This window comes from Mustela lutreola, chromosome 4 (assembly GCF_030435805.1).
Source record: "Mustela lutreola isolate mMusLut2 chromosome 4, mMusLut2.pri, whole genome shotgun sequence".
Classification (NCBI taxonomy): Eukaryota; Metazoa; Chordata; class Mammalia; order Carnivora; family Mustelidae; genus Mustela; species Mustela lutreola.
The window spans coordinates 136,027,969-136,053,511 of record NC_081293.1 but is presented as its reverse complement, the minus strand read 5'-3'; the positions used below and the strand labels follow the sequence as shown (position 1 = coordinate 136,053,511).

Below are 25,543 nucleotides of genomic sequence, written 5' to 3'. Positions count from 1 at the left end.
ACTCTCACATGCCCCTGTGGATGTCCTCCACAGCAAAACCACTTTTTCAAACCATCTTGCTCATTTACTGCTCTGTGGGTCCCACCAGAGTGTAGTTTTCCTGAAGGTAGGCTCTTTGTCTTGATCACTGCCAAATTCCTGGCACCAGAAGTAGCTGTGCCACCCAGTAGGCGCTGTGTAACATGTTGAGTAAGTGGAAAGTGAATGAACGATTACTATTACCCTAAAGAGAAAACATGTCTGTAGAAACATATCTACTTAGTTTTTCCAGTGCTTCTGGGTCATTAGAAAGAGATGTTCTAATTGCTCAATGTCAGCTTCTTGTTTTGATTTTTTGGTCTCTGCCCCAGCCTGTGGGAGAGACATCACCTTGCCGATGCTTCTGTACAGTGAGGCAGGGGCCCTTTTGCCTTCTCCTTGGGACAGTGAAAGGTGGGAGACCCATGGCGCTAAGTATTGTCTATAAAGGGCAGCTTGACTCCTCCGTCTCTGTTAGCGTAATCACGAGAGCCAAGGGAGAGGGTGTGTCTGAAAGTACTGTGTAAACTATATGTAAACTATACAGAGGAGCACACGTGAGATACTTTTATCAAGGTTCTGGCTTGGTCTGATTCAGAACTGAATCCAATCCTCTAACATATCTTGACAGTGTCAATAAACCATACTGAAGGTATGGAGAGAAGGAAGCATACTTGGGTATGGTAGTATTCTTTTTTTTTTCCTTAAAGCATAGTCATCTGTCAAATGTTAAAGTTTAAAAATTGGAAGATATTTCAATATGTAAACTTTGCTGTTTTCTGCTCTGAGTGGAGCATGGGTAAAAACTTTTGTTATTATATAAATTATTATGTAAATATTCCTTTAGTGAGGAAAGTAGAAACTTATTTAATTTATGGCATGAAATAAAATCTATTAAATAAATTAAATTAAATGTATTAAATGTATATTGGAATGTGTTTGTATTCTAATAGAAACATGATCATTTATACTTCCACTGAATAGGTTATTATATTTTAGATAATATACATAGTATATACCTATGATAATACCTATATAGATGTATATAGACAGTCAATATCTATATATTTAGGTAGGTATACATAGTATATACATATACATATAAATTATACTATTAAGTTACTGCTCTACATTTAGCAATGATTATAAAGGCAGGCAATTATACATAGAAAACATTTTTTTTTTAATTTGCTTCTTGTGAGTATTCTATTATGTCAGGTCATTTAACATACAAACTAAAACGTTTAGTAAATGATTCCATATACTGGTTTTCTCTGAAAGTCCCCTATATTCACTATCATGTACATTTTAGGCAGAGGGAAGTCAAGAAAAAGCTTGTTCCTTCAAAATTTTACATTGCCTGTTTTACTTTTTGAAACAACCAACATATTGCCATAGATGTGTATTAAGGGAGACTCATCTCTGTTGGCCCACACGGAAGGCTGAGGGGAGGCAGCGTCAGACAGCTCATTCCTAGCTGAGGGGAGGAGAGAATATTGGCTAGGATCTGCCTCCCCCCTCCCCCAGCCCACTCTCAGCTGCCTTTCCTTTCTCTCTTTGACCTCATCCTGTGGCTGCTGAGAAAAAGTTTTATCCTGGAAATCATGCAAGCTGGTCTTAGAATTAAAGAACTTGGATCACAAACTTGGAAATAAAGGAAATCCTAAAAGCAAACACCAGCTTTTAAATAATTTTCAATATCATCTCTCGTCTTTGGTAGGGGCCTTAAAGTCTTTATGTCATCTTTTTCTCTGAAGAAAACTTTTGGAAACACACACACACACACACACACACAGAGAAAGAGAGAGAGAAGTAAAGAAAGAGAGATATTTAGAAAAGTTTAATTCCACCTAACTTTGTTCTTCTGGTTTAGTAAGGTGGAGGTGAGACCCTCAAAGTACCTAAAGGTGTCAATGGTAGTGAAAGCAGTGGTCTCAAATGTATGCAAAATTCACCTCCTTTCATTCTGACTTAAAATACCAGAGAAATTGTAAGTATGTGGGAGTGTGTCTGTGTGTGTGTATAATTGTATAGAGATACATATCAGATATGTTTTTCATTTAAACTCCGTGTAGTCACCTTAAAATTCTGGCCTAAAAGCGCATTAACTTACAAAACAAATGTGTTTTGAAATGAGGAAACCATTAAGGTTGACAATTTATGGTAGGTTTTGGTGCTATTTAGTTAATGGTGCTATTTAGGCACATGTGTTTAGCATATGACACAGACATTAGAATCAAAGCTTCTGTGTTTCAAAACCTATCAGAAGCAGTCCCTGACATCTTGCACCCTTGTGGTGCTCTCTGGCTTTTTTCCAAGGGGAAGAATTCCATATGACATCAGTGGTTATAGTAGTTTTATATACAGTTAACTTCAATTGCATCTGAATTTTGACAAGGCTTCTGAAAGACTTCTAAAATTCTTATAAAAACTATATTTCTAAGTAGATAGGAGATACAGTTTTAAAAATCTGCTTTTGACACATGCCTAGAAGAGAAACTGACAACTTATTTTCTTGCTGAATGGGAAGCGCTCACCTAGTGCCCAGTTCCCCGGACCCGGACTTGTTTGTTGATGGAGAAGGCAAGCTCAAGGATCTTTTTTCGTGCTGCCTGTACTTTTTCACTGAACCCCTATAGACAAAAAAGATGCTTTGTGATTTGGGGACTATCATTATGTGACCCTCACCTGCCTTTGAGAAGTTCACTTGACTCTTTGCTCCTGTATTTTCACCTGCAAAGGCTCAAGAGGTACATGGGACCCAGGGGCTGAGCCACTGATATCTCTGAGTGTGAGAGTTTACCCCTGGCCTCCTAGAAGAGACATGCAAGGAGTGCCTCTCCTGAGCTCCGTAAGGGCAGGTACATCTGCCACGTATCTCTCTCAGCTCTTTTAGCCCCCTTCGGCGTGCTAGTTCATCAGAGAAGGAGCCATTTCTTCCCTGAAACTTTGGAGCAGGTGAGCTGGGGCCAAGAAAGACAGTAAGCACAGAGGGGCTCTAACCTGACTGTTAGGGCCCTCAAGGGGCTTCTTCACCATCAAGTGGTTGGAATAAAATCTGTGGGCAGGAAGCATATGTTGGGTTGTTGCTATTATTATTGCATACTATGTCAATAGACATTATATACTACCTAAATATTTCCAGGATATCATTGCATTTTAAACTACCCCCTTGTTTTATAGGTAAGGAGATAAGGAAGCAGAAAGGCTGAACACCTTGCCCCTTTACAAGAGAAACAGTGTTGATACTATATTGTGTCATGTGTCAGAGGGAGACTATGAATATGGATGAATGAATGCAGACGAAATGAATGAATAAATCAGAGCAGAGAGACTGACTTGCCCTGATCTGCAGATGCTTCATTTTCAAAGCTATCTTCTAGATATCTCGGCATATAGTGAGATTGTTTTTCCTTTCCAGGCAGCCAACCTTTCCCATCATCCAAACTTAAATTACATAAACATTAATGAGAGGCACAAACCCAAACCCAGAAGAGTTTAACATTTTTTAAAAGCTTTAAATATTTGCGTATTGTAAATACATGCTTTATTTGACAAAATTGGTCCATAGTCATAAATTAAAATGCAAGGCTCTGTGAAATTCCACTGAGTGTCATTATTCTAAAAATGTTTCCAGCATTTGAATTGCCCCTCTGTTCTCTGCAATGGCTCACATATGTGCACACCACCAACAGGCCGTGGCAGAACAGAGGAGCGATTCACACAGAGCTGCATTAGGAATTTGTGAATTCCATTGGTGGACATGGACTGGACAAGAAACTCCATTTTGAACAGTCTCTGACAAGGAGGGCTGGCCTCGGATACAGACTTCATGACAGTGACGTTAAGCATCTGCGACTACAGGTTGGAGCAGGAGAAACCCACCTCCCATAACAGGACTGCAAAATTGTGACAGGCAAGATAATCAGCTCAAAACCAGGACTAATTAGAGCCAGAGCCATATCAAGTTGAAATACCAAGCAACTTGACCTTTAAATTTCAGAAAAGGTCACATTCAAGACCAGGAAAACTTGACTAGGTGACTTTTCAAGGTTATTCCCCAATTCAGTTCCATGCACGTTCTTTAAAATCAGAGCTGTATTTGGTCTGTGTTGTGACCTTCAAGGCTGCTTTCATCTCTCTTTGCTGTTTTCCTAGCTCTGCATTTCTCTCTCCAGCAGTACATACATACCACCTCTCTCTTCAGCCCTGGAGACACACAATAAATCCTACTAGCATTGGCTACCCGTCAACACATTTTTATTTTCAGTCATTCAGACTAGAGAAGTTCTCCCTCTGTGGGAAACTATATTGAATATCATTACAAGAGAGCCTTCTCTTCTCTCTGTCATTAGGAACAATATTAGAATTTCTATTTTCAAGATTCCCAATGTAGCTAAATAAGAAAGACTCTACCTCTTCAGTGAGATTCTCAGCACTGTGGCACAGGGGACTCTTTTGTTCATCTTTGATGAGTTGATTTTGAGAAAAGAAACAATCAAATTGTTGACTGTCTCCTCCTCTTCCAACACCCCCCCCCCCAACCATCCTAAAGCAAGTTTTTAAATTATCATGGACTTTGAAACACTGAAGCTTGGGGGTGAATATTAAAGCTCTAGGAGAGAAATTAGTTGGAAGAATGGAAATTATTTAAAATATTTTGAAAATACATTGGGAAAATATGCTAAAGCAAACGTTATTATGATCTGAGTGCTTGTTTTCTAGCACCTTCTTCATTATTTTCACATCTTCCTGATAATTGGGCTGGTAACTGTTCCTGTCTCCCTTTTCACATTAAAGGGTGTCGGTGAAAAGTGGCAGAGTGCTGTGACAAAGTCCAGTCAACAACCAATACACATTCTCAGTATCAAGTTGTCTATTCAGAAGCTTACAAAAAGCTAAATTTCCATGGCCATCCTGGCAGGTACGGCAGAGTTACCAGACCAGTGCCTAAGTTCATTACAGAATCCACTCCAGAGCGGTGCTTATGTTTGCGGTAACTAAAGCCTTTGTAGTTAGATCTTAATTTTATTTAGAAGCCAGAAATGATGGCACCTGGGTGGCTTATTTGGTTAAGTGACTGCCTTCATCTCAGATCATGGTCCTGGAGTCCTGGGATCAAGTCCTACATCAGGCTCCCTGCTCCAAATGGCTCCATGGGGAGTCTTCTCCCTCTGACCCTCCCCCTTCTCATGTTCTCTCTCTCTCATTCTTTGTCTCTCAAATAAATAGATAAAATCTTAAAAAATACAAAACCAGAAAGGAAGAAACATGAGGCAGTTGTTAATCATCACGTTGACTTATGAGTTATTTTGAAACTCAGTCATTCCCTGGTTTCATTTGGTAGAATCTTGAGTACTATTCCTGGAGAAATTTTTTAGCAGCTCATTCTTTTAATAGTGAATTCAGTTTGCTTTTCATTATCCCCCAAGTAGAAAAGCATGAAATCCCTTTTAGAACAACTGTAACCTGCTTCCACAGTCCTCCCAAAGAGTGGCAGGGACCTAACAGGCATAGACTAAGGGCGAAGCAGGGATTATTAGAGCCTCGTCTATGCTGTGGGGGGTGGGGTGGGGTGGGGGAAGGCAGTCTTATTGGGCTACTTTGTCTTGAAGAGCACTATCTTCTCAAATATCTTATTTAAATCTTATAAAATCCAGAAGGTATAATAGATTGTTTCTTAAATAGATTGCTTCCCCCTCCCTCTGAGGGGACCTCTGTTACTTACTAACTGTGTGACCTCGGCAAGTTACTTACTCTCCCTGGGACTTAGCCTCCTCCTCTGTGGTCTGGATAATGATGCCCACCTCACAGGCTTATTCTGAGAAATTAATGGAAGAATGTCTATAAAACATTTGAATGAATTCTAACACACTGATGTCATAGTAGTCATCACAGTGTGCCTTACTCTGCCAAATCAAGTGTATCGCAGTATGGATACAGAAAAAAAATAAGAATTGGTATAGGTAGAAGATCTGGAAAGAGATTAAGTAAAGACATTGGGGTAAACCACAAAACTGAGCAGTGGCAACGATGGGGAGAGGGAGAGGCTAGTCTTAGACAGCTGGGCACTGTACATGTGGTGAGGTCCTCTCAGGGATGCGGTTTTGAGGATGCTTTCTTTCCTCTCCTTGAGAGAGTGTGACCAACTGAATGTAGGAAAAGGACTTTCACAGCCACAGACCCATGGTCTTTGCATTAAATGGTAGCTGGAACAAAGTCTATGGTGACTTGAGCGTTTTGCCTCCAGCTCTCACCAACACCAAGAAGGGAGGTGGGACCTGGAGTCTGACCTGGGTTTGGATTGCTGCTGGCTGCATGGTTTCTAGGAAATCGTGTATCCTTATCTGGAAGTCTCAGTTTCCTTTCTATAAAATGAAGTAAGCTGATGTTGGGATAATGAAAGAAAAGTACCTGACACATAATACATTTAATAAATGTTAATTATTATTTATTTTATTATTAATTATTGTAATTTTAGTGTTGCCAAAGCAAAGGTTTACCAATGAGAAAAAAAGAATGAATGTGATAGTGTGTTTGGTTTCTTTTCCTTTCTATTAAAAAGTGAAGTTTGTGGTATTAATGGTTCCCAGGGCCATCATAAGATTATGTATGATTTTTAAAGGTGTTGAAATCAACCACTCTACAGGGTTATGATCTAGGGGAAACTTTCACTGAATCATTTGTTAAATTCACATGTACAAGTACTACAGGGAGTTAGTTCTAAAGTTGGCCATTTCCTGTGAAAACGGAGGAGTATCTCAAGTCTAGAATTCCTTTTGTGGGCCAAGAGGAAGCTCTGGGCGATCTAAATAGTTTTGTTTGTTTGTTTGTTTTGTGGATGGTAGAGGTAGGACTTAGGCTATGTGGTCTTACAAAATTTGTGGATATAGTCCAAAAGGGCAACTCCAGAATTAGTTTTCAGGGCTGTTTATTATCTCCTGATGCAAGGGCTCCCTCTGCAGGCTCCAGTTAACTCTCAGCTCTTGCATGGGAAGCTAAATCCAGCTGTGCAAGTGCCTGTAGTAATTCCTTTTATTTGCGATTGTCATGCCAACCACTGACAATAAAATCATACGTCTGAAAGTGTCATGGTGAATGTATTTCGTAGGTACCACTGGTGCTGAATTGTGGCAGACCGGGTGCTATCAAATGGTGAAGTGAGTCTGGTCCATGGTCCTCTTGTAGGTCCTCACTGGGTGTTGTGGCCTTCTAGGGGCACATGGCCAAAGGAACCAAAGACAGAATACATCTTCAAGACCACACCATATGGGGAGACACTATTTCTGTGGATTCCCATAGCTCATTAAGTACTCGATATTCCCATCTATTAAAAAGTACGGTACATGGGGCACCTGGGTGGCTCAGTGGGTTAAGTCTCTGCCTTCAGCTCAGGTCATGATCCAAGGGTCCTAGGATCGAGCCCCACATGGGGCTCTCTGCTCAACAGGGAGCCTGCTTCCCCCTCTCTCTCTCTCTCTGCCTGCCTCTCTGCCTACTTGCGATCTCTGTCTGTCAAATAAATAAAATCTTTATTTAAAAAAAAAAAAAAAAGTATGGTACAGAAACACCAAAGGACAACCCTAAACTATGTTACAGACCAACTGTAATGTCTGCAGAGTATGTTAAGCTAAGACTTGATTTAAAGTCCATCAGGTAAATAAATGTATATATCAGATTCTATTTACCTAGGTCAAAAGATCATAAAAGATTATTTGGATAGATAAAACACAGCTATATGTCAACAATTATATGGATAAAGATAGCTTATTTGAGGGAAACACTGTAGCACCATAGATGATGTGAGAAACATGCTATCAAAGTTCATTGGCCAAGGTTCAAGGACAGAAAGGGCAATCAGGAGTCCACAAGGTCTACACTCAGGGAAACTGAGTAAGAGAGAGAATGAACAGCACTAATAAACCCAGACAAGGCTGGCTTGAAGTACATTCACTCGCAACTTATTTCAACTGTGTTTCCCACTTGCTTTCCCACCTGGGCTCAGTGTGTGTGTGGGTGCGTGTGTGTATGTGTGTGTGTTTATTAGTATGACTGATACTAATAGAGAATGAAGTTTTAACTAAAATCTTCACAATATCATGAATTACAGAGTGTCGAATTCTTTCTTAAGAGAAATATTACTCAATAAAAAAATCTCCTACCCTGTCTCCATATTCTAAATTTTTAAAAGGTATGTAACATTTGGGACATAACCAAGAATGCGTGAAAGATACGTAAGTTCTAATGATACTGAATCCATCTGTGTGCTTTCATCCTTTGCCAATCTTTCTATCTCTAAAATCTTGTATTCTTCTCCTTATGAACAGTGAACATCATGGCAGCCTTTCCTCACCTTTACTGGTGAGGTTTTTATTGGATGTCATTCACAGATCTAAAAAAAATACTGTTACAAACATTTTATCATGAAGATTATTATGTATGTGTCGAAGTAGAAAGACTCGTAAAATGAACTCCTATTTACCCATCACACTTGAGCTAATATCACCGTGGGGTCAATCCTGTTCCACCATCATCTTCCCCTTCTTCCACTGCGTTCCTCCGAAGCAAATCCCAGACATCTCCCATACAAAGGGTTAGCATTTATCTCTCAAATATAAAAGCTCTTTTTAAGAAAACATAACTGCAGTACCATTAGCAAACTTAAAAAACATTAGTAATTCTTTAGTATCATCAAACATCCAGTGTTCAGATTTATCAGCTTGTCTTACAGATTTGTTACAGTTGGCTTGTCTGAATTGGGCTCCAAATGATGTCCACACATTGCATTCGATTGAGATGCTTCTTAAATCTCTTTTAAGCAAAGGTTAGTCATTCTTTGTTTTTCCCTTGTGCTTTCTGTGTGGATGAGCTCCTTGTCCTTGAGGGTCTTGTCGATGCTATTCCTACGGTGTCGACACGTTTCTATGTCCTGTGGTTGTCAGATTTAGAGACCTGCTCAAATACAGGTCCTAATTTTCTTAGCAGAAGGCTTTCCAGGTGGGCTTGTGGACTCCCCATTGTGCCACATCCACCATGTCCAGTTGGGGGCCCTGTGCTTCCAACCTCATCAGGAAAGGGCCGAGGTGAATAGCAACACAAGAGGGAGCCATTGTATCTGGGGTGGGGTTCACAGTAACCAGGCAAAGCATTCTTTTTGACAAAACATCAAATGGTTCTCGGTAGACTCTATTGAAATATGTTTACCTGGGTTCTGTTTGGCTGGTGGGCGTCAAAATGAAGCAAGTGTGTGAATCAGTCAGGGATAACTGGAGACTCTCCCCCAGTGAATTTATGCTCCCTCTGAAGGTACGTATCTTGAGTCAGGAGACTCAAGAAAGGAGAGACAACAGAAATGAACAGGAACATGTTCTCTACTTGGAGCTCTTGATAAGTGATCATTTCAGCGGGGAGAAACTTGGGGTCACTCAAAGGCAGGAATCAGAAGGAGAGAGGTGTTAGGGAGATAATTAGTACCTGCACTTACAAAAGCAGCTGTGGACTATGAGGGAGAGATGGAGACAGGTGATCAAAATCATAAAAGTGGCTTGCGGGCACAAGGGAAATAGGTAATTATGAAATTAGAGATAAGAAGCATTAAGTTGGCAATGAAGTTTACATCTTTTCCTTTTCTTTTGAGGCCTTGTTTTCTCTTTAGGATTTATAAGTAAAAAGCAAAGTTAAATGAGGATGGGCTGTTTTGCTAGATAAACAATTTCATAATTTCTTATAATCCATGATTTTGCACTGTTGCAATCTAGAAGCTATTTAGCTCCAAACAGAACATGAATGAAACGGGACCTCAGGCAAAGAGCTTGGGAGATTTACCTTCAAAGCCTGGCTGGCTTTGGCTTCTTTCTTCCTCTTCTTCTTCTTTATTTTCTTTGTAATTTTGTTGAGACATATTTTATATATCCTAGAACTCACACACTCCAATTATATGTTTCAATGATTTTTAAAGGAAATTTAGCAAGTTGTAGGCCTTACTATAAATCGGTTTTAGAACATTTTCTCCCCCCCAATAAAATCCCTTGTGCCCATTTACAGTTAATCTTGTCCTAGTTCCTGTTCCTCATCCCAGGCAATCATGGATTTATTTTCTGTTTCTATAGATTTGCCTTTTCTGGACATTTCATACAAATGGAATATAGTATGTGGTCTCATAGATCAGGCTTCTTCCACTGAGAATAATGTTTTTGAGGTTCGTGCATGTAGCTTGTAGCTGTGGTCCATTCCTTTTTATTGCTGAATATATCACCTTTTATAGTTGATAGGCATTTAGGTTGTTTCTAGTTTTTAGCTATTATGAATAATTCTGCTAAGAGCATTCATATGTAAGTCTTTGTGTGGACATATGTTTTCATTACCCTTGGGTACAGGAGTGAAATTACTACTATACAGTAAATCGATGTTGAACTTTTTTATTTTTAAAGATTTTATTTATTTATTGGACAGACAGAGATCACAAGTAGGCAGAGCAGCAGGCAGAGAGAGAGGAGGGGAAGCAGGCTCCCTGCTGAGCAGAGAGCCCAATGTGGGGCCTCGATCCCAGGACCCTGGGGATCGTGACCTGAGCCAAAGGCAGAGGCTTTAATCCACTGAGCCACCCAGGCGCCTGATGTTGAACTTTTTAAGGAATTGCCAAACTGTTTTCCAAAGTGGCTGTACCAACAACTTGCGAGCGTTCTTCCTTCTCCACATCCTCCTAGTTCTGCTTGTCAATAGCACAGCTATTGACAAGTAAGTCTTTAGACTTACTTTAGTTTTTTCTTTAATAAATCAGCTGGGATGGGGGGCCTGAGTGGCTCAGTCCAATGAGCGTCTGACTCTTGGTTTCAGCTTAGGTCATGATCTTAGGGTTCTGGGATTAAGCCCCACATTGGGTTCTGTTCTCAGCCTGGAGTCTGCTTGAGTTTCTCTCTTCCCTCTGCCCCTCCCGCTCCTGCTCTCTTTCTTTCTCTAAAACAAATAAATAAATCCTTAAAACAACAACAACACACAGCTGGGGTGAGGCATTAATATTTCCCAAGTGCCTCCTCAGCTAGATAGGCACAATGGCACAAAAGAGGGAGCCATTTTATCTGGGGTAGGCTTCTCAGGACCCAGGCAAAGAAGACAATTATTTCTGGTAAAACATTGAATGGTTCTGGGTAAAATCTATTGAACTGTGTTTATGTTGTATTGTATTTATGTAATCTATTGTATTGTATATTATGTGGTCAACGATACAATAGATTGTGTGTCTCGATCACAGTCTCTAGACACTGTGATCAAGACACTCGTATTCTTTGTCTTACTTCCCTGTCGTCCTCAGGAAACCTAAGTGTGATTTTGTGTATATCTGATGAATGTACTGAGGTTCAGAAATGTTAGATGAGTTAGTCATCGCTGTAACACAGGGTTGTCATGAGTACTGAATTACATCCAGTAACTTGTACGAACATGCAGGGCAGAGTTCTGGGTACACAGAAGGCGGCTAATGAAGATATTGTAATTTCTGTTCGTTCACATCTCACACAGATCCAACCACAGGGCCTGAGCTGCCCTAATCAGGCCCCACCACTCTTCTGGGCTAGATGCCTGTTCTAAAAGGCTTTAGGGGATCTGCAAAGCTTGTATAGAACTTGTCCTGTAACCACAACTGCTTCTAGGGCAGAAATATCTCAAAGCTCATCCTTGACCCCTAGTAGCATAATTTTTGTTGCATAAAATACTAAAAGCAACTAGTTCAGGATGGGGTTACAGCTTTCAATGGTTTCTTTTTATTCTCCTCTCTTCTTTCTCCCTCCACTCACAATGGCGGCACTTCTCCAAACTCCAGGAAGGGAGTTATCAAAAAGTACATTGAGGTTGTCAAAAGTTAACTAACTTGATTGCTTTGAAATGGACCCGTATCAGTGGGCTGGAAGGTTCCTTAAATGGCAATAAGAAATGAAAACAAAAGGTAATAACACTCCCTTTGTCAAGTAGAGGAAAGTGATCTGCAAGAAAAGGGCTCAATATCTTAGTCAAATTCAAGGATTTGGGTTTTAAAATATATTTTGATATATGAAAGTTTATACAAAATATTTTTAACATGAAATATAACATTTTATATAAACTATACAACATAAAGGTATTTTTTTCTTGTTGTTTGTCTCAGATCAGTAACTTGTCATTTATTGTGTCTTTTCAGGGAGAGCCTGGTGTCAGAGGCCCCCCAGGCCCCTCTGGGCCTCGGGGCATAGGAACCCAAGGGCCAAAGGTGAGTCTTTAAGTCTGTGCTCTGCGTGAAGTTCAGGTACCATCCGTGCCAAACGAGTGAACATTAACTTCCTAGCACATGTTTATTTTAGTGTTGACTTGTTTTTTCTGGAGTGCTGATGAGAAGGCTTATTTTCTCATATTACGTAGCTTTCAGGAAAATTGTTTAAGGGTGTAAAGGCATTTACTTCCCCCAAAGAAATTAGAAAGTGTCTCTTTAGAAAGTGGTTGCAAAATGCTCAAAATATTTCCAGTTTTCTTAGAGGCTGTGCCATCATTAAGGAGCACATTTTCCCTCTAGTCAGAGGGACCTCAGCTGGCCCTTCAATAGAATGCCTGCTAATCTGTCTGTTGTGTCAAATGTGCATAGTACACTCTGTCAGGGCCACAGGGCCAGGGTCTAGATTTACTGTCCCCATGGAAGGTGAGAGAAACTTCCTCAGACTCCCTGTGCTCTCGTTTCTATTTCCCTTTCTTTTCTTTCTTTCTTTCTTTTTTTTTTTTTTTATTTATTTATCAGAGAGAAAGAGAGAGCGAGAGCAAGCACAGGCAGACAGAATGGCAGGCAGAGGCAGAGGGAGAAGCAGGCTCCCTGCCGAGCAAGGAGCCCGATGCGGGACTCGATCCCAGGACGCTGGGATCATGACCTGAGCTGAAGGCAGCTGCTTAACCAACTGAGCCACCCAGGCGTCCCTCTATTTCCCTTTCTTTTGTTGTCTCCAATCTGGTGGTTATTCATCCTTTCCTTCTCACAATCCAGGGTTTTTCAAAGAGGGAGACCTTGTCCTCCCTGGTTTGCCCTAGGGGGACATTTGGCGATGTCTGGAATCATTTCTGGGTGTCACAGCAGGGGGAGGAGTGCTGCTGGCATCTAGTGGGAAGGGGCCAGAGATGCTACTCCACATCCTAGAGCCCCCAGCTCAACGTGGGAAAAGCGCAGAGGTCGAAGAGCTGTGTTAACCCTTGATTCACGTGCTCAACAAATAATTCTTTGATTTGTTCAAAAACTAAAATGAAGAGGTATCAGGTATGTTCATAGGGAGAACAGGTGTCAATGAGCCACATGTTACAAATTCAAATTTCAAATACCTATGTTTGTGACCGGAATGCCCCACATCAGAGAGGGCAGGGCAAAGGCCTTATGAATCAAAGATTTTACTGAGGATCCTAGAATTACCAAGATTCTTAGTTTATCTTTTTTTGTCCATCGACTTCATTTTGGCAGTTGGTTTCTTTTTATTCCTAACTTTCTGGATCACTTCACATGGATAAAAATCCTCCCAAGATGTTCATAGTTATTATCACTCGGTGGTGGAAAGAAGGGTCTATTTTTTCTTTGTTGTTGTCCTCTTTATTTCTGTTCTTAATTTTTTTTTTTTCAATGAGCAGGTGTTCCTCAATTAGAAAAAATAAATAGAAAAAATAATAATTAGAAAAAAATAAAGCTTTTTCTGTAGTGGAAAGAAAAAAAAAAGGCTGTCTTATACAGTAACTTCTATGAATCCAGCATTTCTCAAAGCTTGTTCCATCAAAATTTAATTAGCAAACTTCTGGAATAAAAAAAGTTAAGCTTATCTCTCTATTGTGGGACTTCTTAGAGGCTTTCATATATTTCCATGGGCATAGTTGAAGACATTGTAGGTTCAGATCAAGACTACCACAATAAAGAGAGTCCAATGAATTTTTTGATTTCGCAGTGCATATAAAAGTTATGTTGCCATTATATTCTAGTCTATTAAGGGTGCAATAGCATTATGTCTAAAAAAAAAAAAAACCCAATGATTATATCTTCATTAAAAGTTCTTTGTTGCTAAAAATGTTAACCATCATCCGAGCTTTTGGCAAGTTGCCATCTTTTTGCAGATGGAGGGTCTTGCCTCCATGCTGATGGCTGTTGACCGATGAAGAGTGGTTGTTGGAGGTCGGGGTGGCTGTGGCAATTTCTGACAATAAGACCACAATGAAGTTTGCCACCTTGGTTGACTTTTCCTTTCACAAACGATTTCTTTGTGGCATGCGTTTGACAGCATTTTACCCAGAATAAAACTTTTTTCAAAATTGGAGTCGTTCCTCCCAAACCCTGCCACTGCTTTATCAACTAAGTTTATGTAATTCTAAATCCTTTGTTATCCTTTCAGTGAATCTTCACATTTCTTGCAAAACGTATTTCTTAAGTAAGAACTTGAAAGTCAGATTTACTCCTTGATCCACGAGCTGCAGAATGGATGCTGGCTTAGCAGCCATGGAAACGTTCATCTCATCATCCTCTTCCACCAAGAACTCTTGAGTTACTAGGTGCACTGTCGATATATTTTTTTTTTAAGATTTTATTTATTTGACAGAGAGAAATCACAAGTAGGCAGAGAGGCAGGCAGAGAGAGAGAGAGGGAAGCAGGCTCCCTGCTGAGCAGAGAGCCAGATGCGGGACTCCATCCCAGGACCCTTGGATCATGACCTGAGCCAAAGGCAGTGGCTTAACCCACTGAGCCACCCAGGCGCCCCCATTGTCGATATTTTGAAAGCAATCTTCTGAGCAGCAGGTCTCCACAGTGGACTTAAAATATTCAGTAAGCGATACTGTAAACAGAGGTGCTACCATCAGGCTTTGTTGTTCATTTATAAAACATAGAGTAGACTTTGCACACTTTTTAAGGGCCCCGGGATTTATGAGATGGTAAATCAGCACAGGCTTCGACTTAAGTCCCTATCTGCATCAGCCCCTCACAAGACGGTCAGCCTGTCCTTCAAAGCTTTGAAGCCAGCCACTTCCTAACTATCTTCCTAACTATTAAAGTCCTAGATGGCATCTTCTTCCAATCCAAGGCCGTTTCATCTACGCTGAAAGTCTGTTGTTTAGCGTAGTCGCCGGTCACTTACTCTCTGAGCTTGACCTTCCGTTCACCTTGCTGCAGCTTCAGAAGCCCCTGCCGTTCACCTTGTACTTTCACGTTACGAAGAGGACTTCCTTCCTCGTGAACCAAATTCTGCTAGCTTCCAGCCTTCTTCTGCAGCTTCCTCACCTCTCCCAGCCTCCAGAAAATTAAGAGAGTGCCTTGCTCTGCATTAGGCTTTGGCATACGGGAAATTTATGGCTGGTTTGATCTGCCCAGACCACTAGAACGTTCTCCATGTCAGCAGGGAGGCTGTTCTGCTTTCTCAAACCTCATGAGTTCACCAGAGGAGCACTTTTCATTTCCTTCAAGAACTTTTTCTTTGCATTCACAATTTTGCTAAATGTTCAGAGCAAGAGGCCTACCTTTGGGCCTATCTTGGCTTTCGACATGCCTTCCTCACGAAGCTGAATCACGTTTAATTAATTAATTAATTTTTAAAAAGATTTTTATTTATTTATTTGACAGACAGATCACAAGGAGGCAGAGAGAGAAAGGAGGAAGCAGGCTCCCTGCTGAGCAGAGATTCCCAATGCAGGGCTCCATCCCAGGACCCTGAGATCATGGCCGGAGCCAAAGGCGGAGGCTTTAACCCACTGAGCCACCCAGGCTCCCTTCTAGCTTTTAATTTAAAGTGAGAGATATGTGACTCTTCCTTTCACTTGAACACTTAGAGGACACTGTAGGGTTATTAATTGGTCTTATTTCAGTATTATTGTGTGTAAGGGTGTAGGGAGGCCTGAGGGGAGGGAGGGAGAGAGGGGAATGCTATGGAACATAGGGGAATGGCTGATGGAACAACCAGAACAGTACTATCATTTATCATTAACTTAGATATCTTAAATGGGTACAGTTTGGTGCCATAAAACAATTATAATAGTACCATCAAAGATCACTGATCAGAGATCACCATAAGCAATACAAGAACAACGAAAAAGTCTGAAATATTGTGAACATTACCAAAATGTGACACGGGGACAGAAAGTGAGCAAATGCTATTGGAAAAATAGCATGGCTAGACTTGCCTGACACAACGTGGCCACAAACCTTCAGTCTGTAAAAAAGCAGTATGTGGGGAGCCAAATAGGAAAGCGCCAGGAAACAAGGTAGGCCTGTATGCACTTGGGGTCTCCAAGGAGAGGCACACACATGGTATACAACACTTTCCAATCTCATTTGACCACAGAAGTCTTTCCTCAAGAAGCATGGAGTTCACTGATGTTGTAGAAAACACATACTGGGAAATGAGGTACTTTTGCTTCATTGACCTATTTTCCTTTCTGCTGAATCTTTAACTGCAACCTCAGGGAATAGCTCTCCATATGGAAATGGAGAAACATAGGAGAGGCTACACAGAATTATGTGTGAGCGGTCTTCACAGCCCTAGTGTTCTTGGGGTTGGTGGTAGGGCAGCTAGAGGAGCCCAAAGAGACAAGGATACTGGACCAAATGCTTCTGCTTAGGCCAAGCAGCTCTGCCTTGCCTTTTTACCTGAATCTGGATTATGCATAATATTTTTGCAAGGGTTCTGTGGCTTAAAATTGGGGGGAAAACACTGGGTTTTTTTGTTTGTTTGTTTGTTTTTAAAGATTTTATTTATTTAGAGAGAGAGAGAGAGATCACAAGTAGGCAGAGAGGTGGGCAGAGAGAGAGGGGGAAGCAGGCTCCCTGCTGAGCAGACAGCCCGATGCAGGGCTCAATCCCAGGACCCTGAGATCATGACCTGAGCCAAAGGCAGAGGCTTAATCCACTGAGCCACCCAGGCGCCCCGGGAAAACACTGTTTTATATAAGATACGATATAGCTTCATGGGGCACATGGATGTTGGTCCTGATCTGACCAAAGTAAGGAGGAAGCCAAGAGCAGTAATACATTGTTCCTTTCTAAACCTTCTCATACTTCTCTTCAATTTCTCTTCATCTTCCAACAGGGAGACATTGGGCAGAAAGGCTTGCCTGGCCCTCCGGGTGCCCCTGGCTATGGATTACAAGGAATTAAAGTAAGTGGATGCGATCGCTTGAGTCACATCTCAGTTCATGAAAATGATGAGATTGTGGATAATATCAAACGTGGTTACGTTGAAATGAATTTAAATTTAATATGAGCTTAGCAGTTAAAATTGCCTCCAGTACTTAGAGACACAATCCAGAAGTGTAAAAATGCTCTAAGTGTATTCGTTTCACAAACAGGAGATATTACCTAAATTGGTTGGTGAGACATTTAGGGGTTACAGTGGGTTTGTCATCCTTGCTGGTCTCTGAGCCGAGTGGAGAACATATGCCCAGCTATGTGTTCGCTCCCTGTCTCTGTCTCCATCTCTCACCTTCCTCGCAGGTATCTTCCATTCTTAGCCCAGGGCTTTCTAGTCTTAGCTCACAGTGGAACTGCCTGGGGAGCACTATGAATAATACAGGTGACCTACCCCAGAAAAATGAGATCCGAATCTCCAGCACTAGCGCTTGAACACTGTGGGTGTTCCATACGGGTGAAAGCCCCCAGGTGATTCTCCTGCACATCCAGGGTGAGAACTCCGGCTCTGGGTGCTGAGTCTGTGTCACTGGAATTCACAGCTCCCTGGGTTCCTCACTCTTCCTGTCTCAACAGCCATAAGCGCATCCAGCAGTGAGGGACTGCCGGGGTGGCCCAGACCACTATAGACAAAATATGGCATCTGAAGGCTCCTAGGCAACCTCAAACAATATCCTCTTCTACATTTCTTGTGTTGATTGATTTTTAATTTTTATTTCTTACTTGCTCATTCTCCTTCTATTTTCTCCCAAATAAACTTTTATGGTTTTTTTTTTACCACATGGAAGCTTCGAAACAGAGTAATTCATTTGCTAGATAATTGATATTGACTCTTAAAAAGTGGAAACATTCACAGTCAATTCTTTTTCAAATAGAATGTCCTAGGAAGTAGGAGACAGTAGGAGCTTGAGATAATAATTGTGAAAAATCCTGTGTTGAAAATAAATCACCTGTTCCTCTTCCTGCTTAGAGAGTGAGCTTAGTCAAGAGCAAAAGTCATATAATTTGTGTTAGAGCTTTCCCTCTACCACACAGCGTCTAGGGCTTCCGCAGCTGGTCTTCTGAACAACAGCTGCCCATCGGTAGGGCTGAAGATCAAGGGAATGCCCGACAGTTAGCATGTTGCTGATGTACCAGCTCTGGAAAATACAGCAAAAAAACCACTTCCTTATAAACAACATTACTCTCATGCTTAGTCTTAAAATTCTACAGTTAAAAGATGGTAACATTCTATAGATGCCTTTGCATAAATCTGTGAAGGCAATGAACCCGTGCTTGGCCACCGGTCTTTTCACCATTAGCTCAACTCACACGTGCTGGTAGTTCCTTATCATAACTGTTCAATCCAGGGCCAGCGTTGTCCTTTTCATTATCAGGAGAAAATCTTCCTTATTCCACAAGCAGCACCATGGGTGGCACTTAATCCTCACCAACTCTGACTCTGGTGCCCTCCCCTCCTCACCACTTGTCCTTTTTTTATGATCCTCCCCACCCCCAGGGTACGCTATGTTCAATGTCTGTCTTGAGGGAGATTCTGGGGTGAAGCCTACCACGACAGGGAGAGGGCCAAAATTAAAACTGTCACATATCCAGGGTGAGCAGAAATGAGATCATCTTTTCTTCCACTGAGGGCTGTGACCCAATCCTACTTGGCAGGGAGCCCTGACCAAGGCTGTCTCATAAAACCTCTCTAGACTTATTGGATCACTTGGCATCCTGTCAACAGAGGGCAAACCTATTTTACTCAAGACTGCCACCTCATTTTCTTGACCCTGGGTCATACCACTGCTGTAAAAGGAAGGGAACTGAAAGATCTAGTTGTTGGTGTTCCTCTGAGTCATCTTAAGTATAAGTGATGAGGGAAATGTCATTTCTTACGTTCATTTCTTGACCTATTTCCCACCTCTTTCTAAACCCATCCGAATTAGTAAAACACATCTGTTGGTATGTCGGTTGCCAAGTCTCTAATTGAAGGCCTTGTTGCTGTTGACCTTTAACCTTGGGGTCTGATCCATGCCCTGTCTCTCATGCTGTCCCAACCCTGGGGAAAATAAGGGCTTGGGCTACAATCACAGAAGTGATATGTTCCAGCACTTGCCTAACTTTGCTGCTCAAATATTGTGTCTTCAGACCGTCACTCATCAACTAACCAACCAATCAACAACCAATACTGGTTGAGCACTGTCTATGTCAGGCAAAAAGTCTAAATGCAATATAAAATGGTGAATGAAGAGACGTGAATTTAGTCATAGCATTTATAGACTATAGGATAATCATACTCTGAGCTCTGAGAGTATGGAGGGGAGGCACATAGAATAAACTGGGTTTACAGTAGGCCAAAGTCATAAGTGTAATCTGAATCCCAAGAGCAACTAAAAGTCAGGGAAGGATGATATGACCAGACAGATATTAGAAAAGACTCACTCTGTCTACCATCTGTGGAATGGATGTGCACGACTGCAAGGAATGTGGGTGCTGCTCTTCCCGTGACCCCATGTATTCTTCTGGTTCTCCAAGCAGAAGAGGGTGGCCTTCTGGCAACCCTCTCTTCCCACCTCTCCTGAAGCTCTGGGACCATACATGGGAAACATGAGGACATGATGAGCCCACTCTCCTTGGGCACCAAGGAGTGTCCTGCAGTTTCTCTGCAGTCCCCACTGTGACTCGGCAGGCTCTGCACTACAGAGAAGCTCTGGCTGCTTTAGAGACTTCAGTGCTTTCTTTCAACTACTGATGTCTGTTGATTGAATGGATGACTATGGGATTATGGCTCCTTTGCCTTAGTCTTTCAGGTTCATGGCATAGGCTGGGAGGTGATTTGATGCCACCATCTTGTCCCATTGTGAACATTGACCATTCCCCTAGATATGGACTGTAGATCTGCCGGGAATCCTCCATGTGAAGTCAGGAGGGAGAAGAAATGGGGTGGGGTCTCAAGGGATTCCTTGTTCTGTCAACTAGCCCTTCTAGGGGCCAGGTAGGATATAATGAGAGGGTGGGCCGGTGTCCCTCTCTCCAGCTTTGTTGAAGTCAGTTCTGGTGTCCTGCTCAGCCCTGACATTGCCGTGGTACTTCTTCTCAGAGGATCAAAAGGTGGTTATACAAATAAGATTCCTGGTGGCGCTTCTTGACTTTAGAAGTTTCTGAGGTAGGTTTGTGGATTGGGCTCTACTATAACTCCTACCCACAAACTATTTATTTAAAAAAATATGCTTCCATGCCTCTGGCTTCCATTCTGCATTTAGGCCTGAACATGACCGATCCAGCTCTGGCTAAAGGAACTGTCCCTGTAGTCAGGCTGGGTGAGCGGATGGGCTAATGTGTGGGTTAATGGTTATTTAGGCCACGCCAGTGTGAGAAGTAGACTCAGTGACATGCTGGGGGAATCTGGTGAATGTTATCTGGCAGAAATCTCAGTATCTCCAAAGTGGGTAAATAGTGATGATTAGAGTGGTCACATGGTGTTAGAGTAAAGAATTAATCTCTAAAATGACTGGAACCCAGAAATGGAGGGAAACTCAATCCAGATGACCTCTCCCCTCTATATGGTGATCTCAAGGCATGATGGAAAGAAAATGAGCTTTAGAGTCTCACAGACCTTGGCCTGAATCTTGCTAGTTGTGTAAGCTTGGTTGAAGCCTTGAACTTCAGCTTTTGCATTTTTAAAATGGAGATAAGATGGACTATTTGACAAGACACTGTGAAGATAGAATTGTACAAAGTGCCCAATGCATGGTACTGAGTATACAACCAGAGCTGGAGCTATGGAGTCAACAGATTTGAATCATGGCTTCCTGAGTACTATAGCCTGGCCTCAGTTTTCATATTTGAGTAATGGGGATAATAATAGTACTATTACTTAAAGTTGTCATGAGAAAAAAATGAAATTAAATGTGACTGTATGTGTAACACCTTAACATGGGGCTTGGCACATGGTTCCATATGCAGTATATGTTTGTATTATTCACATTATTGTTTCTTTCTGCTTCCCTCCATTTCCACTAGGCCCTCTTGTATTTTCCAGGATCCTGGCATAAAAATGATTTATGCTCTAAAAACATGAAATACTGGTTGCATAACGTAGTGTAGGCCTGGCTTTAGTACTAAATAACCCCCCAAATGAATAATGGCTCAAAAACAGTAGAGGTTTTTGCTCACTTAATGGGACAATGTAGGTGTTCCTTTTGGTTGGCAATTTTCCTTCATATAGAATTTCAGAGAATTTCACCCTCCATTTATGCTTCCTCCTTGTGCAGGGCCCCTTTACCACTTAGACCCAGCAGGCAGACAGGGAGAGCGTGAAAGAGGCACACGTGCTTCTCCAAAGTCTAGATCAAGTGTTGACAACATGTCACCTCTGTTCCATCTTACTGGCTGGAACCAGTGTCATGGAGAGGCCAACCAGCTGTGCGCCCAGGAAGAAGAACCAGAGATCTGGTGAAGGGCTGGCATTAATGCCACACATAATTTAATGTTTCTAGGAAGGATGGCAACTTTAAAAAGTATCTGTTGTTCTGAAGCATATTGCTGCTTCCAGAAGTGAACAGAAGACAAGAGTGGTCTCCATGGCAACTTCCAGAATGCTTCGTCACTGTCCTGAAACTGTGGGGGTGCTGTTACCCGGGCTTCCAAAGACTAGGTTCAGCTTCATCATGCCTTTCATCCTAACTTCAAAAGAAAACCTTAGAGCCTTGATACTGTCTTACTTATTTCATGCAGCCTCAGGAGCGCCAAAGAATGATTTAGAAATTAGTCTTGAGCAGACAGACTGAGTATCAGCCACAGAGCTAGAGGAGGCTGGGGCTTTTTGGGACCAGGAAAGGAACAGAGAAAGCTCATTCCAGTCTGTGACAAAGCCAGGGCAAGAGGACAAGGGCCACCTGGAAGCTGGTGGCAGAGCCGTGGTTCCAAAGTTGGGAGAGATGGTTCCATCAGAGGAGGGAGGCAGAGGTGGCACAAAGAACTGATGTGAGGAATAAAGAAGAGCCAGTAGTATAAGGGAGGGGTATGAGCCTTAGATGATTATCCAGGATACAATAGCATCTGAAAATCAGCTTGGGTGTGGTGGTGGCTGAGTTAGCCCAGCTTGCAGGACCCATCGTGGGGACAGCCAGAAAGAAAATGGCTTCTTCCTCCAAAGCTCTCTGATTAGAAATCCAGGGTACAACCCAGAACTTTGTAAGATTCTTCCTTCCATGTTTAGGGTTAATGTCATTTCTTAGGTATGTTTTTGTTTGTTTTAGCTGCATCAAAGTAACTGGTTCTCTAAACTCCAAGAGCCATTTTAACTGCAGCAAGTACTTTTCTCCACCTTCTGAGATCCCTTCACCAGAAAGGCTAAAGCTTGAAAGAATGTGAGTGTACTGTGGTGGAAGTCTCACACAACCTGGCAGCCTTCTGGGGGGCTCCTACCTATACCCGATCACTTTGAAAGTGCTTCCAAAATCTATTTGACTAGACTTTTGGTTAGAGTGAACCTATTATTGTGTGGAAAACTGCCCCTACTCAAAGGCCAAATAGAAATGATTTGTTGAAATGAAATTGACTTAAGGAGAAAAAAATGAGACCTAATAAAAGTCAGGGGTAGATTCAATACAAACAAAGTCGCAAATATCTGCAGAAAGGTTAATAGGTATTGACATTTTGTCTTCCAAACTCATATGTGTGTGATGGTGTTAATACTACAAAAAGAGCAGTAGGCTTGGGTGGCTCAGTCAGTTAAGCGTCTACCTTCAGCTCAGGTCACGATCCTAGGGTCCTTCTCTGCAGAAAGCCTGCCTCTCTCTCTGCCTTCTGCTCCCCCTGCTTGTGTTCTCTTTTTCTCTCTCTCTTTGATAAATAAATAAGCAAGCAAACAAATAAATAAATAAATTAAATCTTTATGAAGAAAGATTATATTCCATGTATTATGCACACAGATGTTAAGTAACGTATCCAACGTCACTCACCCGGGCTCCTCATGTGCCTCCCTGAGGTAACTGCGTGAGGTATAACAATCAAGTCAGAGTCGGTGTCCAAAGGAGGAAAATGACTGGTTTGAGACTTTCAGAAGTGTCATTCAAAATTTTTATTTGCATCCTGAAATTAAAAGTTGGCCCTTCAAAATGGGAGACAGAGGTAGTGAGGTTTCTTGTCCTGATATTCTAAATTTTTTAAAAGCGAGAGGGATTACAAAGCATTTATTTCCCCCTGAGAGCAGTTCTGTCAGAAGCCAGGGATTGGATTTAGTGAACTTCTGAGATCAGTGGCCGGGCCTCTGACTAGGACTTCCAGCAGGCTCTGGGCTGGCAGGGTGGCTGCCGGGAAGGCTCTAATGACCCACCCTGCCCTACACACAGGCAGAGGCTGATGGAGTCCCACCCAGCTGGCTCGTTGGGTGGGCGGACCTACTCTTTCCTTCTGCAAATCTCTGTGACAAATCAGTGAGGGCCAACTAGTATGTAATTTAAACTGTCTTTATGGTTTTACAGACATCTAAAGGACTTCACAATTATTGACTTTTTATTATCAGCAACTTTGCTTATCTAGTTGTAAATAGGACTATCTCATTTTAAATATAACATGTAACAGGAAATGAGGCGATTATCTGTTCAATTCCGGAAAAGCTCTAACAAAGCCAAGAGTACAGTTTGTGGCTCAAGCAGATAGGCAATAAAGTCAGCTTCCACATAATCTTTCTTTCATCTGAAGAGCAGTTCTTCCATCAGCGATTCTTCAGAACTGCTTCTCACATCAGAAGGGTGGGAATCTATGTTCCTTTCTAAAAATCTCTTCCCCTTTTTAGGATTTACTCATTTTTAACCACTGTATTTTCCCTTTACCTTTTTGGAATCTACTCATTTTTATGGCTCTTTTTCAGTATTTACTTTTGAAAAATACTCACTTTTACCTTCGAAAATACCCTTATTAACTTTTCTGATTCCTACAATAATTTCAAACACTGATTCCATCTCCTCTACCCTATCATTATTTCTTCTCAGACTGGAACCACTCTTGTTCTGCTCCTTTGGTTAAGGAGCCCCTAGAGCAACCTCTTCATTCTTTTTGCCTGAAACTAACTTTCTTTCCTTATCGATTTCTTTATTTAAAGATTTATCTATTTATTTGAGAGAGAGGGTGTGGTAGGGAGGGGCAAGAGGTAGGGGGAGAGAGAGAATGTCAAGCGGATTCCATGCTGAGCTCAGGCCCCAAGACAGAGCTCGATCCCACAACACTGAGATCAGGACCTGAGCCAATATCAAGAGTCAGACGCTTAACCAACTGAGCCACCCAGGTGCCCCAAATCTATATTTATTTTTCCTTAATCTCTTCTTAAAAGATACTTTTCTAAGTATAGAATTCTAGGTACACAGCACTTCCTCTCAGTGCTGATGGGAAGATTTTCCCATCAGTTGGTCCCATTGTTGCTCTTGAGAAGTTACCTGTCATTCTAACTATTCCTTTGATGATAATTTGTCCCTGTGTCTGTGACTTTAAGTGCTTTCTCCTTTTATTTGGTGTTATCCAGTTTCACTATGATGTATCTGTTGTAGATTCTTCTTTATGTATCTTGCTTAATCTTAATTTGTTAGAACTTTTAATTTTGAGGACTAGTGTTGTTGTTGGTTTTTTTGAATCATTTCTGGAAGGCTCTCATCATCCCATTCTCAATCATTCTATAACATTATCCCTTTTTATTGTTTTCATAGCACTATCACCATCTGAAAATATTTGTGGTTTTTTTTTGTTTGTTTGTTTTATTATCTGTCTTCTTTTGGTTTAAAAAAATTATTTTTTGAGAGCAGGGACTTTGTTTCTTTCATCCGTGCCTAATTTCCCAGCACCTAGCAGAGTGTCTGGCATATAGGAGGCTCTTAATAAATATTTGTTTAATGAATGAACAAAGTAATAAATAGTTGAATGGATGTATGAAGGTTATATGGTGGATGACGGTAAAGTTCCACCTGTAATCATACTGTTGACCCACAAAATGACTCATTTATATATACTTTAACTCAATAAGCAATGACTAAATTCCATTATTGGGAGAACTCTAAACTTGTGAAATGAGAAATTCTTTTTAAAATCCTAGTGTTTAACAGTGAGAGTACCTTACACTTACAGGCTGGTATACTTGATTGGCCTAACAAATAGAAGAAGTTTACTTGAAATGCTGTATTTGGCTTTCTTGAAAATACATCTTTGTGACCAGATTATCTATTACTACAGTGCAACAGGATCAGAGGGAATGCTATCAAAGTAAAAGTACTTGTTTGATACGAAGGAACCTGAGGTGTTGTATCTGGTGGTTCTTCTGTATGCTCAGTGGGTTCTGCCTAGTGGGTAATCAGAGTATATGTTCAGTAATTCTTGATTGTTCTGATCTA

The 25,543-nt window shown here is 41.4% G+C and overlaps 1 protein-coding gene across 1 annotated transcript in view; it reads left to right on the top strand.

Annotated features, from left to right (window-relative positions):
* COL28A1 (collagen type XXVIII alpha 1 chain) overlaps positions 1 to 25,543 on the top strand; it is a 171,076-nt gene that overhangs the window by 94,341 nt on the left and 51,192 nt on the right. Inside the window, exons 26-27 of the mRNA XM_059171208.1 lie at positions 12,191 to 12,259; positions 17,080 to 17,148. Of these exons, the coding sequence (XP_059027191.1) occupies positions 12,191 to 12,259; positions 17,080 to 17,148 (138 nt within the window). The remainder of the gene's footprint in view (positions 1 to 12,190; positions 12,260 to 17,079; positions 17,149 to 25,543) is intronic.